The sequence below is a fragment of the Oncorhynchus mykiss genome, chromosome 27 (genome assembly GCF_013265735.2).
Source record: "Oncorhynchus mykiss isolate Arlee chromosome 27, USDA_OmykA_1.1, whole genome shotgun sequence".
Classification (NCBI taxonomy): domain Eukaryota; kingdom Metazoa; phylum Chordata; class Actinopteri; order Salmoniformes; family Salmonidae; genus Oncorhynchus; species Oncorhynchus mykiss.
In genome coordinates this window covers 14,870,007-14,886,065 of record NC_048591.1, presented here as the reverse complement: position 1 = coordinate 14,886,065, position 16,059 = coordinate 14,870,007, and the positions used below count along the sequence as shown (strand labels likewise).

The window sequence follows — 16,059 nt, the reverse complement described above, 5'->3', positions numbered from 1 at the left end:
GAGAGCACCAGTTGTTCCGAATAACTGTGTGATCACGCTATCCGTAGCCGATGTGAGCAAGACCTTTAAACAGGTCAACATTCACAAGGCCGCGGGGCCAGACGGATTACCAGGATTGTACTCAGAGCAATTGTTTTACCTTTATTTAACTAGGCAAGTCAGTAAAGAACAAAATCTTATTTACAATGACGGCCTACCCCGGCGACGCTGGGCCAATTGTGTGCTGCCCTTTGGGACTCCCAATCACAGCCGGATGTGATTCAGCCTGGATTCGAACCAGAGACTGTAATGATGCCTCTTGCACTGAGATGCAGTGCCTTAGACCACTGTGCCACTCAGGAGCCCATGCATGGACCAATTGGCAAGTGTCTTCACTGACAGTCTGTAATACCTACATGTTTCTAGCAGACCACCATAGTCCCTGTGCCCAAGAAAGCGAAGGTAACGTGCCTAAATGATTACCGCCCCGTAGCACTCACGTCAGTAGCCATGAAGTGATTTGAAAATCTGGCCATGGCTCAAATCAACACCATCATCCCGGAAACCCTAGACCCACTCCAATTCGCATACCGCCACAACAGATCCACAGATGATGCAATCTCTATTGCACTACACACTGCCCTTTCACAAATGGACAAAAGGAACACCTATGTGAGAATGCTGTTCATTGACTACAGTTCAGCATTCAACACCATAGTGCCCACAAAGCTCATCACTAAGCTAAGGACCCTGGGACTAAACACAGACTCCCTCTGCAACTGGATCCTGGAGCTTTAACCTCCGCACATCGACTTGGTACTGGTATATAGCCTTGTTATTGTTATTTTTTACTTTTTATTTTAAAAAATTACTTTATTTTATTTAGTAAATATAACTCTATTTCTTGAACTGTATTGTTGGTTAATGGCTCGTAAGTAAGCATTTCACAGTTAAGTCTACACCTGTTGTATTCGGCGCATGTGAGAAATAAAATGTTACTTATTTGGTAAAAATGCTAATTCCCGTGAGATGGTAAGGTTTAGGCGGGTGCAACTTGACATGATGGTAAAGGCCTTTACCATCATGTCAAGTTGCACCCTCCTAAACCTTACCATCTCACGGGAATTAGCATTTTCACTTCCGACTTCCGGCGCCGACAGAGATGGCCGCCTCGCTTCGCGTTCCTAGGAAACTATGCAGTTTATTGTTTTTTTACGTGTTATTTCTTACATTAGTACCCCAGGTCATCTTAGGTTTCATTACATACAGTCGAGAAGAACTACTGAATATAAGATCAGCATCAACTCACCATCAGTACGACCAAGAATATGTTTTTCGCGACGCGGATCCTGTGTTCTGCCTTACAAACAGGACAACGGAGTGGATCCTATGCAGCGACCCAAAAAAACGACTCCGAAAGAGAGGGAAACGAGGCGGTCTTCTGGTCAGACTCCGGAGACGGGCACAGCGCGCACCACTCCCTAGCATTCTTCTTGCCAATGTCCAGTCTCTTGACAACAAGGTTGATGAAATCCGAGCAAGGGTAGCATTCCAGAGGGACATCAGAGACTCTAACGTCCTTTGCTTCACTGAAACATGACTGGAGAGACGCTATCCGAAGCGGTGCAGCCAACGGGTTTCTCCACACATCGCGCTGACAGAAACAAACATCTTTCTGGTAAGAAGAGGGGCGGGGGCGTATGCCTCATGGCCAACGTGACATGGTGTGATGAAAGAAACATACAGGAACTCAAATCCTTCTGTTCACCTGATTTAGAATTCCTCACAATCAAATGTAGACCGCATTATCTACCAAGAGAATTCTCTTCGATTATAATCACAGCCGTATATATCCCCCCCCAAGCAGACACATCGATGGCTCTGAACGAACTTTATTTAACTCTCTGCAAACTGGAAACAATTTATCCGGAGGCTGCATTCATTGTAGCTGGGGATTTTAACAAGGCTAATCTGAAAACAAGACTCCCCAAATTTTATCAGCATATCGATTGCGCAACCAGGGGAGGAAAGACCTTGGATCATTGTTACTCTAACTTCCGCGACGCATAAGGCCCTGCCCCGCCCCCCTTTCGGAAAAGCTGACCACGACTCCATTTTGTTGATCCCTGCCTACAGACAGAAACTAAAACAAGAGGCTCCCACGCTGAGGTCTGTCCAACGCTGGTCCGACCAAGCTGACTCCACACTCCAAGACTGCTTCCATCACGTGGACTGGGAGATGTTTCGTATTGCGTCAGATAACAACATTGACGAATACGCTGATTCGGTGTGCGAGTTCATTAGAACTTGCGTTGAAGATGTCGTTCCCATAGCAACGATTAAAACATTCCCTAACCAGAAACCGTGGATTGATGGCAGCATTCGTGTGAAACTGAAAGCGCGAGCCACTGCTTTTAATCAGGGCAAGGTGTCTGGTAACATGACCGAATACAAACAGTGCAGCTATTCCCTCCGCAAGGCTATCAAACAAGCTAAGTGCCAGTACAGAGACAAAGTAGAATCTCAATTCAACGGCTCAGACACAAGAGGCATGTGGCAGGGTCTACAGTCAATCACGGACTACAGGAAGAAATCCAGCCCAGTCACGGACCAGGATGTCTTGCTCCCAGGCAGACTAAATAACTTTTTTGCCCGCTTTGAGGACAATACAGTGCCACTGACACGGCCTGCAACGAAAACATGCGGTCTCTCCTTCACTGCAGCCGAGGTGAGTAAGACATTTAAACGTGTTAACCCTCGCAAGGCTGCAGGCCCAGACGGCATCCCCAGCCGCGCCCTCAGAGCATGCGCAGACCAGCTGGCCGGTGTGTTTACGGACATATTCAATCAATCCCTATACCAGTCTGCTGTTCCCACATGCTTCAAGAGGGCCAACATTGTTCCTGTTCCCAAGAAAGCTAAGGTAACTGAGCTAAACGACTACCGCCCCGTAGCACTCACATCCGTCATCATGAAGTGCTTTGAGAGACTAGTCAAGGACCATATCACCTCCACCCTACCTGACACCCTAGACCCACTCCAATTTGCTTACCGCCCAAATAGGTCCACAGACGATGCAATCTCAACCACACTGCACACTGCCCTAACCCATCTGGACAAGAGGAATACCTATGTGAGAATGCTGTTCATCGACTACAGCTCGGCATTCAACACCATAGTACCCTCCAAGCTCGTCATCAAGCTCGAGACCCTGGGTCTCGACCCCGCCCTGTGCAACTGGGTACTGGACTTCCTGACGGGCCGCCCCCAGGTGGTGAGGGTAGGCAACAACATCTCCTCCCCGCTGATCCTCAACACTGGGGCCCCACAAGGGTGCGTTCTGAGCCCTCTCCTGTACTCCCTGTTCACCCACGACTGCGTGGCCACGCACGCCTCCAACTCAATCATCAAGTTTGCGGACGACACAACAGTGGTAGGCTTGATTACCAACAACGATGAGACGGCCTACAGGGAGGAGGTGAGGGCCCTCGGAGTGTGGTGTCAGGAAAATAACCTCACACTCAACGTCAACAAAACTAAGGAGATGATTGTGGACTTCAGGAAACAGCAGAGGGAACACCCCCCTATCCACATCGATGGAACAGTAGTGGAGAGGGTAGCAAGTTTTAAGTTCCTCGGCATACACATCACAGACAAACTGAATTGGTCCACTCACACAGACAGCATCGTGAAGAAGGCGCAGCAGCGCCTCTTCAACCTAAGGAGGCTGAAGAAATTCGGCTTGTCACCAAAAGCACTCACAAACTTCTACAGATGCACAATCGAGAGCATCCTGGCGGGCTGTATCACCGCCTGGTATGGCAACTGCACCGCCCTCAACCGTAAGGCTCTCCAGAGGGTAGTGAGGTCTGCACAACGCATCACCGGGGGCAAACTACCTGCCCTCCAGGACACCTACACCACCCGATGTCACAGGAAGGCCATAAAGATCATCAAGGACATCAACCACCCGAGCCACTGCCTGTTCACCCCGCTATCATCCAGAAGGCGAGGTCAGTACAGGTGCATCAAAGCTGGGACCGAGAGACTGAAAAACAGCTTCTATCTCAAGGCCATCAGACTGTTAAACAGCCACCACTAACACTGAGTGGCTGCTGCCAACACACTGACACTGACTCAACTCCAGCCACTTTAATAATGGGAATTGATGGGAAATGATGTAAATATATCACTAGCCACTTTAAACAATGCTACCTTATATAAATGTTACTTACCCTACATTATTCATCTCATATGCATACGTATATACTGTACTCTATATCATCGACGGTATCCTTATGTAATACATGTATCACTAGCCACTTTATACTATACTATGACACTTTGTTTACATACTCATCTCATTTGTACATACTGTACTCGATACCATCTACTGTATCTTGCCTATGCTGCTCTGTACCATCACTCATTCATATATCCTTATGTACATATTCTTTATCCCCTTACACTGTGTACAAGACAGTAGTTTTGGAATTGTTAGTTAGATTACTTGTTATTACTGCATTGTCGGAACTAGAAGCACAAGCATTTCGCTACACTCGCACTAACATCTGCTAACCATGTGTATGTGACAAATAAAATTTGATTTGATTTGATTTGATATTGCAATGTCATGCCAATTGGCCAGATGGTGGCACTATAACAAGCAATTGAAACTGCAAAATTTGAAAGGTTGGTACTAGGGTTGCACATTTTGGGGAATATTCAGAGGTGGAAACTTTCCGTGGGAATTAACGGGAATATATGGGAATTAACGGAAAATATATGCAAATTAATATTAATACCATTTAAATGTAGATGTTTTTTGCATTGGATATATTTACCATATCATATGGAGACAGAAACATAAACATATTACCTTATCAAAAGTAGACATAATTGCCAATGATTAAATCCTTCCAATAGAAATAAAAAAAACAATTTAGTTATGAATTGAACTTTAATTAAATGAGTTGACTATTCACATGGGATTATTTCACTGAACAACAAAAGAAAGGGAATATTGAATGATCCCCAATGACCCATCGCATCTCCCAAAAATGTTTTCAACATACATCTGTAAAATTATAGTCCAGAAACTAAAGCTTTGGTTGTCCTCCTCTCAGGCTTCCATGTCTTCTCCCTGAACCTCCTCAATGTCCACCTCTTAAACATCAGACTCTGAGGCCTCATCTTCAATTACTTTCCAAACTTGTTGATAATGTCTCGTTGTCAGGCTCAAGAAGCCTCAAAATTGGATGGCCACCATTTTTTTCGACCCTTGAATTGATCAGCCTGTTGCGTGCTTTGGTGTGTGTGTTCCCAAACAAGGACCAGTTGCGCTCTGAGGCGGCTGATGTGGGTGGGATTTGGAGGATAATGGAGAGGCAACAGGAGAAAGAGCCTCAGATCCACAAAGTTCATTCCACCAGGTGGCTGATGAGATGTTGACATGACTGCCCTATTGCATCTCCATCCCAAAGCCCTTGCTTGGATGTGTACTTTGCCAGACTGCCAAGAGCCTTGCCCTCATCCTGGCCAAGGTGGCGAGACACGGTAGTGATGACACCATAAGCCTTGTGGATCTCTGCACCAGACAGGATGCTCTTGCCAGCATACTTGGGGTCCAATATGTACGCTACGGCATGTAGGGCTTCAGGCAGAAGTCTTCATGATTTTTTACCTATTTCACAACTGCAGTTTCCTCTGCTTGGAGCAACAGTGAAGTGGGCAGGGCAGTACGGATTTATTCGCTTATATCTACAAGCAGAGTCTGAACATCAGACAGGATGGAATTGTCTCCCTCAATCCGTGCAATGGCTACTGCTATAGGTTTCAGGAGTTTCAGGCTGCTTACCACTCTCTCCCAAAATACATCATCCAGGAGGATCCTCTTGATGGGGCTGTCCATATCGGCAGACTGTGATATGGCCATTTCTTGGAGAATCGTTCCCCTCCAGGAGACTGTCAAACATGATGACAACACCACCCCAACGGGTGTTGCTGGGCAGCTTCAATGTAGTGCTCTTATTTTTCTCACTTTGCTTGGTGAGGTAGGTTGCTACTATAACTTGATGACCCTTCACATACCTAACCATTTCCTTGGCTCTCTTGTATACTGTATCCATTGTTTTCAGCCCATGATGTGCTTGAAGAGCAGATTCAATGCATGAGCAGCACAGCCAATAGAGGGAAGGACTCACATTACCTGTGAGCATCAGAGGTGAACCAGTTGCATACACAGCTCAAGCAAGACATTCATCAGCATTTCTCTGACTACGTTCCTCCATTGAGTCAAAAAAACATCTGATTCCAGGAGGACCATGAGCTGTTGCTATCAATCAGTCATCTGATTCATCATTTTCACCTCGAATAGAAGTAGAGGGACTTTTGTCAGAGGTTGCTTGTCGTGAGCGCTGGGGGAATTTTATGCACTTGGCCAGATGATTCTGCAGCTTTGTTGCATTCTTCACATATGATTTGGCACAGTATTTACACATTTACACCACTTTTTCTTCTCCATTAGCTGCAGTGAAATGTCTCCACACATCAGATAGTGCCCGTGGCATTTTCCTGTAAAGATTAGAAAAAAAATATTTTAAAAATATAATACAATTCCATGTACAGATAAATAGTTAAGCAGTTAGGTTAAACAACTCCTTTGTAAGATACATTTTTTAAATGACACTTGTATGGAAACAGGTGAATTAACAATCCTCGGTTAGCAGTCTCAAGCAAGCTAAAACCCACATGGTAGCAAAACATGGTAACAAGTTAGAGATTATTTAAACACACTTTGCTGTAGGCTATTATTTACTAATTAACAAAAAATAATGTATGTCATATAAAATATATTCACCCCACCCAGTATTGTAATCAAAACTTACCAGAAAGCACGTAGTCCTTAGTTCATACAGTGTAGTAGTGTGGGCTCAATAGCATCTCATTAGTGTGCAAGATCTTGAGAATCAGCTGTACATGTGATGGAAGAATGCACTGTGCATGCAGAGGGTTGCAATTCCATTGAAATGGGGATAGTTAAACCAAAATATGCCACAAGACCTAGAATTGCCTTATGTGTATCCCACAAAAAAAAGGTTCACTGTTATAAGCAATTTTGATGAATTTAAGCAAAATTCCCCATATTCCAGGGCTTTACTTCCCATGGAAAATTTCAGCAAAATTTACCAGAAAGTTTCCGACCCTTTCCAACCCTAGTCGGTACATAGGTCCCTCTCCTCACAAGGAACAAATGAGCCTCAAGAATCCATAAGGTCCGCAATGATGGATTTTCTGCCATTTGTAATTCTTTGTTAAAACACTACTCCTCTGGCAGCGAATGACCGATTTGCGTGAAACATGACATATAGAATGTATGGACCAAGGTCTCTCAACCCAATATTTTCCAGGCTAGCATCTCAAACAACATGGCCGCTACTGACCAATAAATATTAATGTGGGCGTGGTCTGGCACATAAATGCATATAAATCACACACAGATATTTGTATTGTAACAAAACTTGATAAACTTGATGTTCCAATCACTGTCTATACTCAACGTATGCAAGCACATTCAGGTCAACCACACAGTGGCGCTATAACGGGCACATGTTGATATCTCTTGATCTGTTTGACTTCGAGTGATAAATTTTGCACACATGCTCAGGGATATGAGTCCAGCTAATCTGTACTGTATGGTTCAGTTTGGCCACATGGCGGCGCCATTTGACAGGAAAAACACTAATGCAAGCTCATTGGCTCATAGCAGACATATTGTTTGAGGTAGAGTCCTGGAAAAACGTGTGTTTAAAGATATCGGTACATAGATGCTATATACCAAATTTGGTGTGAATCGGTCTAGCAGTTGTGGAGAAGATGTTTAAAGTCGTCAACATCATTAAAATTGGTCCAAAAACCAACAGAAGCATATTGCATGATCTTTCGATGTTGAGTTCTGATATTTGGCAAGCGTGGTAAGGAGTACAGTTCATCCTAGGGAAATGTGTCAAATTTCTCCTGGTGGTGGCGCTATGGGGCCAAAGTGTGAGCCCTGGCATGGCTGTTTGCAGCTATATTTATCTTTATTTTGGGAGTGCACAGCACGCACCGCCAGGTATGACTGGAATCAAATCCCTGCTGAAGGGTTGTATGTTTGGCAAAATGCCAATGTGTAGAAAGCAAGTCTGAAAAACAGCACCTCGTGACTGAGTTTCATCATCCCAGATGTTATTCGGTACATTGTTGCCTTTTGCTCTTTCACTCCTCAGTGATATCTCTCACACACTGTAGCTACTGTGGTTCATCCCACCATAGAATATCTAGTAAATGTCAGTTGATGCTGACCCAGCTTTGTTCCCCTTCTGCATTGTCATTCTCCTAAGCATCTAAGTGAATAGCCGACTGCTTGACTATTTCAGTCCATTCACAGCGTCCAGTGATTCCAACATGCTCTCAGGAATCCCCTTCTCCCCCTCCCTGGACCAAAACACTAGTCAGTGACAGAGGTGGCAGATATGATGAATCTCCTAGTGTATGTCCCTTTAAGTCAGCCAGGAAATGTAGTGGGGTCAATACTTGAGTGAGGGAGATAGAGAGAGAAAGAGGAAGAGGTTATTAATAACTTGCTCTGTCATGGCCGAGCAGTCACGGGCTGTCTAATGTAAAAGAGCTTGTGGCTTCTCTCACAGCTTCTAGGCATTCTCTCCCCCTCTTTCTTTCTCTCTCTGCTGACAAAGGGAGCCTCGAGGCATTCCTACTGCCATGTGTGTGTGCGCATGCGTAATGTCTGTGACCATTCAGCATGCAAGTCACAACAGACTCCCTATGACATCTGACTTCAATGTCTAGGAGGTAATACAGATTTGAGACTGGGACTTAAAAGTGTGAGATGTAAAATAATACCATTGTGAATAACTATGATAATAATCACTGGGATGCATATTTACTATTTTACTGAACAATGATGTGGGTTGTGATCCTGATCACATAGAAATTATGCAATTGATATAAGTTTGAAAAGTTAACAATGTATTTACTCTCTATAATGGTGACATGAGGACAACTGTAAATGCTTCCTTACATGGTGGGTCTGTCTGAGTCTGTGAGTCTCTCCAAGTTAGGACCCAGCTGACATAACAGTTGTATACTGTGCTGCAGTAATTTGGTCACATCAAGAACAGTCAATCCATTCAGCTCAAAACATAAAATTGAGCGTGATCCATATGACACACAGTCTCTCTCTCTCAAGGTCACGTAATTTCAGTTTCTTCCAGACTTAAAAACGTTTTCTGTTGGCTATCATATCTGTGTAGGTGAAGTGTATATCTCATCTCATCAATACCATCAGCATTTATAAGAATTCCAGAATTCCAGCTTGTGCACCAAACTCCAACCCAGACCAAGAGCAACATTCATGATTACAGTAGCCTATGACATGACCTATTGAGACAGCCCGGTTTCATAGAGTAGACGTTACATAGTATATAAAAATCTGGGGCACTCAAATTAATATGATATGTTATGTTTTGTATTGTTACATAAGACAACCTGGACTCAGGGATAGACGCGATACAGTAAAAACAAATCCGAGACACTGAAATTAGTATAATATGTTACGTTTTGTATAGTATGTATTAACTTGTGGATCCATTTAGTATGATATGTTACAAATTCCAATTTGTACAATATATTACACATTTGCAATACGTATAATAAGTTACGAATTCCAATTTGTTGTGGCTAAAGTTAGCTAGAGGGCTAACGTTAGCTAAGCAAGAGGATAGGCATTAAGGTTAGGGTTAAGGTTAGGGTTAGGTGTTAAGTTAATGGGTTAATGTTAGGGGAAGGGTTAGTTAACATGCTAAGTGGTTGCAAAGTAGCTAAAAAGTAGTTGCAAATTAGCTAAAAAGTAGTAAGTAGTTGAAAAGTTGTTTGTTAGCTAAAATTGTCTGCGATGAGATTCGAACACGCAACATTCGGGTTACTTGTTTTAATGGTGTTGGTTGTTTGTCTTGATTTTCTAGTGTTGATTTTAGTTTTTTTAACAACAGTTAATGGTCACATGAAATTACTTATGGGCTACTTGTAAAACCCATACAGCGCTGTGAAGCGCAGAGCTAGAGATATGACGTCATGTAATAGCATGTACGGTCACTAACTTCCAATTTAGGTGTTTATTAGTGCCCAAATCTTCCAATTTCAACAAGTATACATACGTGTAAGACTGTAAAGGGCTACCATATCATACTAATTTGAGTGGCCCAAATTGCCCAGATTGGCAATTACATCTAATTCTATGAGGCCAGGCTGTTACTTAAGGTAAAAACAAAAAGGTAGGTGGATGGTCGTATAACGTGAACACAGCCTGAATCTCATCACGGACAACTTCAGCATTTTGCAAGTATTTACTACTTTTTAGCTACTTAGCATGTTAGCTAACCCTTCCCCTAACCCCAATCTTAACCCTTTAACTTAACTCCTAACCTTAACACTAACCCCTAGCCTAGCTAACAGTAACCACTTAGCTAACATTAGCATTACCCACTTAGCTAACATTAGCATTACCCACCTAGCTAACGTTAGCCACAACAAATTGGAATTCATAACATATCATACAGTGCCTTCAAAAGGTATTCATACCCCTTGACTTATTCCACATTTTGTTGTGTTGCAGTCTGAAATCAAAATGGATTAAATATATTTTTCCTCGCCCATCTACACACAATACCCCATAATGACGAAGTGAAAACATGTTATTCAAAATTTTTGCAAATGTATTGAAAATAAAATATAGAAATATCTCATTTACATAATTATTCCACACCCCTCAGTCAACACGTTAGAATCACCTTTTGGCAGGGATTATAGTGGTGTCTTTCTGGGTAAGTCTCTAAGAGCTTTACACACCTGGATTGTACAATAATAGTACATTATTCTTTTTCAAATTCTTCAAGCTCCGTCAAGTTGGTTGTTGATCATTGCTAGCCAGCCATTTTCAAGTCTTGTCATAGATTCTCAAGCTGATTTAAGTAAAAACTGTAACTAGGCCACTCATTAACATTCAATGTCATCTTGGTAAGCAACTCCAGTATATGGCAGTATACTCCAGTATTTGGCCTTGTATTTTAGGTTATTGTCCAGCTGAAACGTGAATTTTCCTCCCATTGTCTGCTGAAAATTTGACCTGTGCTTAGCTCTATTCCGTTTATTTTTATCCTAAAAAACTCCCTAGTCATTGCCAATGACAAGCATACCCATAACATGATGCATCCACCACCATGCTTTAAAATATGAAGAGTGGTACTCAGTGATGTGTTGGATTTTCCCCAAACATAACACTTTGTATTCGGGAAAAAAAGTTAATTTCTTTGCCTAATTTTTGATCAGTTTAACATTAGTGTGTTATTGCAAACAGGATGCATGTTTTGGAATATTTTTATTCTGTAAACGCTTCCTTCTTTTCACTCATGTAGGTTAGTACTGTGGAGTAACTATAATGTTGGTGATCCATCCTCAGTTCACAGCCATTAAACTCTGTAACTGTTTTAAAGTCACCACCATGAAATCCCTGAGTGGTTTCCTTCCTCTCCGAATGCCTGTATCTTTATAGTAACTGGGTATATTGAAACACAATCAAACGTGTAATTATTATCTTCATCATGCTCAAAGGGATTTTCAATGTCTACATTTTTTTTACTACCAATAGGTACCCATCTTTTGTGGATGAACCTGTGTTTGAAGTTCACTGCTCGACTGAGAGACCTTACATATAAATTGTATGTGTGGGGTACAGAGATGAGGTAGTCATTCAAAAATCCTCAAGACTATTATTGCACACAGAGTGAGTCCATGCAATTTATTATGTGACTTGTTAAGTGGTACATTTTTACTCCTAAACATATTTTTCTCCTAAACTTTGCCATAACAAAGGGATTGACTACTTATTGACTAGACATTTCAGCTTTTCATTTTTTATTAAATTTGTAAAAATGTCTAAAAGCATATTTCTACTGACATTATGGTGCAATTTGTGTAGGCCAGTAATAGAAAATCCAGATTTAATCCATTTAAAATTCAGTAATACATCATACGAATTGTAATTCGCAACACATCATATGAATTGTAATTCGTAACACATCATACGAAATGGATCCAAAAATGATATATACCCTACCAACGTAACATATCATACTAACTTGAGTATCCTGGGTTTTAGTTTTGTATAATACGTCTACCCCTACCCCTGAGTACAGGTTGCGTGAGGGTTTCTGGTCATGAGGAAAAGTAGGCAACTGCCAGCCAATTGCGCATGGTGAGAAAAAGAATGGGGATCAATACTTTGCCTTCAAAGGTGAAATACGACAGTGCGTCAGAAAACATTATTTTTAACAATGCAAATTGTCATTTTAACACATGCTAAAACTATACCCAAAGAGCTAGTGTTCATCTCTACGAGTGACTCGGATAAAGTACACAGTAGCCTACTTACGCCCTGGCTTTGGGGAAACCCATCGATAAGAGGACGTCCAAATTCGATCCATATTTCACAGTGCCCGATACTTTCGGCCGAAGGCTTCGCGGGATGATTTTGCTGAAGAGATCCTCTTTTGCAGCCATGATTCAGGATTCCATTGGTTTCAGACTAGATCCAGTCTACGATACTGTAGCGAGTGGCGGGGAAAGATATCTAATAGTCTACAACCGATCATTTTTGTGAGCAAGTGCGGTCGCTCCCTCCCCGCCCCCAGAAACTCAAATTATGTCTGCTGCTGCGATTTGAATTTAAAAAGGAAAGATACGTGCAGAGCGCACGGGATTTATTATGAATTTTCGCCTCTTCTCTGTATGGGACCCATTGCGGTATGCTAAATTATAGTAGCCGAATAATAATAGGTATACTAGCTTAATAATAGACTATTCAGTACAGCTTGAGCCAAAAATAAAAGAGAATTGTAGATAGTGAGCAATATGTAATACAGAGTAACGTTAGACCCAGTCTAATATGGAACAATAAATAAATAAGTGAAATTAGGCTACTAATAAACTGCATTTGCCTAATAAATGAATAACCCATATTTATTCAATGTTCATAAAAAGACAATGCGTTACATTTATAAAATGACTCACAAACCATTACCTGGCACATTAATTTCACAACTGTCTCATCATATACCATTCATACAGGATATCATGGGCTACAAATCTGCCCACGTGAATAGAAAAATATAATGCTGTGTTATCTTAGCCCCAGATTTTATATTTGATTGATTATAATGACGTCCATTGTAGATCATTTAAAATCATACTTGGCTGTTGGTTGCAATGGTACCAGATGGGTTATATGGTACAATCACACAGAACGCTTTCCTCATCTCCACCTAGTGTCAAAGCAAAGACATGCACAACATTACTACTGTATGGGTAACACTGGATTTGGATAGTCCTCTATAATAGAGCCTACAGATGGACCCGTTTATAGATGCTCAAGTACTATCAACAAACTTTAGCTCTAACCGTAGGAAGCTGTGGTGTTTCAAGTTAAGTCAAGTATTATAACAGAGTTGCAGTTGATAGTTTGAGCATCAATTAACCATTTATGCGGGACTATCAAAATAAAGTGACCAAAGTATGACAAACAATTCAGCTCTTTTACATTGATTTCACTGCATACACAGTATACAGTTTTGTTTAAGATGTGAAAGTATAAGTCTTATCAGTCTTCCTTGATCCAGATACAAGCCCACCACAGCACCACCACTGCTGGGCAGTTTCACAGCTGAACCAGACTGCATTGACAAGCAATGTAAGCAAACACAACGAATGATAAATAAAAAAGTACAAAGAAACATAGTAGGAAAATATCTTGAAAATTGTAACTCTATACTGTGCCTGTCTTGCCATTTGCACCATCTTGAGATTACCTGGTCCCAATCAGTCTTCTGTGTACACAGACCAATAGGACAGAGATCGTTCCAGTATTAGTGGTTTCCTGTGTGAAAATTGCCCTTACATCTTATTATGTAAACTCATGTGAACCCCTGCATGGGAGTCAAACAGTCAAATATCATACATGTTGATGACAATCAACTCTTTAGGACCATGAGTTTTTCCTGATCAGGTCATGTGGTCAGGAAAATCTTTCTGGCTCTATAACATTTGGCGACCATGTTTTATCTTTCCAAGGTCACAGATATAAAAGGCTAATTCATGGGAGCAAAGAGATTAACTTCCTCAAATCAATGACAGACTCAACGGATGTCACGCTTATCTTTATCGTCACAGCTCTTAAGTTCTCACCCATCAACTGTGCCAGCCTGCTCCAGTCCATTCCCATTCCAGCAACCCTGGGGAGGACAAGGGAACCCAAACGTTACATTACCAGGTAATGCTCACTTAAAGATGCACTCTCAAAAGTTTGCATAACTCAGCCAGTAGTTTTGAGTGGTGCTTACGAGCCAAAAGTGGTCCCTGTTTTTTTGTGTACTCTGTCATCAAAATGTGTACTACATCATCCATTTCATATATGTTACATCCTGCAAATACATATATACTTTTTAAACATTACGAATTTGTTGTGCTTAAGATCCTAGATTGGATCTTTAAGCAATATCACAGAGACAGGCAATAACTCTGTGGGGGAGGATGTAGACAGAGGTTAGAGGGGTAGACTAGTACTGGATGGCTGCTGGTTCAAATTCAATAACTACCATCCACTGATGTTGTGCCTTTGCTATCGCACCAGGGGCACTATTGCCACTGAACCTGTGCGCCTCCAAACATCTCACACAAATCTGTCTTGATCTGTGAGCTCAGCAAAAGACTTCATGGCCTCAACCATTTCTGCTTCTCCTGAAAAAAAGTGGAGGACAGAGGGCCTAAATACGAATAGAGAACAAACGTATCCCTTTTCATTATCATCTGATTCGTCTAGCCTACCGTTTAACATCGACGAAGTGATAATTCCATCAGTACAGGAAGAAAAACTGAAATTCCCAATGGAATTGAACTCGACCTTGGTGAACATTGCTGCCTGCCAACTGAGCTTACCGTGTGTGTGTGTGTGTGTGTGTTTTACAGTTGAGCCAGCGCTGTCAGACAAGCTAACCAGAACGGTGGCAGGTTGCTCATGTCCATAGGAGTGTAATCCCCTGTGTACAGTCAACACACAAACATGAACATTTAAAATGTTCATTGTAAACTCAGTTACATAATGTATACATAAATGTTCAGCTCTAGATATATGTAAGAGGATGCACAAAGATATCCACAAGTGCCTTTAAAAACACACATGCACAATCTCCCATAAGCCTAAAGAAATGAATTACCTTTCAAAAATCATTAATCAATCATTAGACCACACAGGAGGCGGGGGGGAGGGGGCGAGTGTCTGCGGGGTGTTCTCTCCACCCTTGTATTTGACTTTTGAATTAAGGTAATCTGGTTGTCTAGGTATAAATTGAAAGTAAAAAACAAAAACTTGCAGACACTCAGCCCTCCATGGAATGACTTTGACTCCCCTGCAGGGGTTCACAGTTGGCAAGCGTAGACTGGTAACTTTTATTATTTATTTGGCGCACGGAAACTAGAGGCCATGAATGACTTGATCCAAAATAAATGCATCGATTGGCCTATTATAAGCAGTCTAACTTAAACCTTCATATCCGTTGCCCGGTTTGACATAAAGACGTGAAACTTTGTATGTCGGTGTCTTTCCTTATGTTGAACAAATTTGCTTCAATGTTCATCTCTTCTCTTAGTTTGAGAAAATATAAAGGATTGGTTAAGAGATGGATGAGTTATTGATAAATCAGAAAATATTTTTTTATGGGTCCATTTATCCTTCGTAAATCCACTCCACAATGGCCTATCAACTTGCAACATTGTAGGGTCATCAAAGCCATTACCATGATGTACCATGTTAAGTTTGCATTGATATCTTAAAAAATAATGAAGCTATTAGCACTTTCTTGACTTTGTAACGAATTCGAATGCATAAAATCGTAATAAAAAATCTTCTCATAGACAAAGTCAGATTCACTCCAAATTTGCTCTTTGGACTTACAATCGTCCATAAAGAGTTTG

General features: G+C 41.6%; 1 protein-coding gene across 6 annotated transcripts in view; it reads right to left on the bottom strand.

Moving 5' to 3' along the window:
- The window catches only part of LOC110507163 (ubiquitin-associated and SH3 domain-containing protein B), a 52,385-nt gene extending 36,429 nt beyond the window's left edge, over positions 1-15,956 (bottom strand). For 4 of the 6 annotated variants that reach the window (XR_005040091.1, XM_021587038.2, XM_021587039.2 and 1 more), the window contains exon 1: positions 12,467-15,956. Coding sequence is in view for 5 of the 6 variants with exons in the window: in XM_021587038.2 (XP_021442713.2) it covers positions 12,467-12,594 (128 nt within the window). In the remaining variant the exon portion in view is untranslated. The remainder of the gene's footprint in view (positions 1-12,466) is intronic. The other 2 variants (XM_036965767.1, XM_036965768.1) reach the window with 2 other exon arrangements.
- Positions 15,957-16,059: the final 103 nt, after the last annotated feature.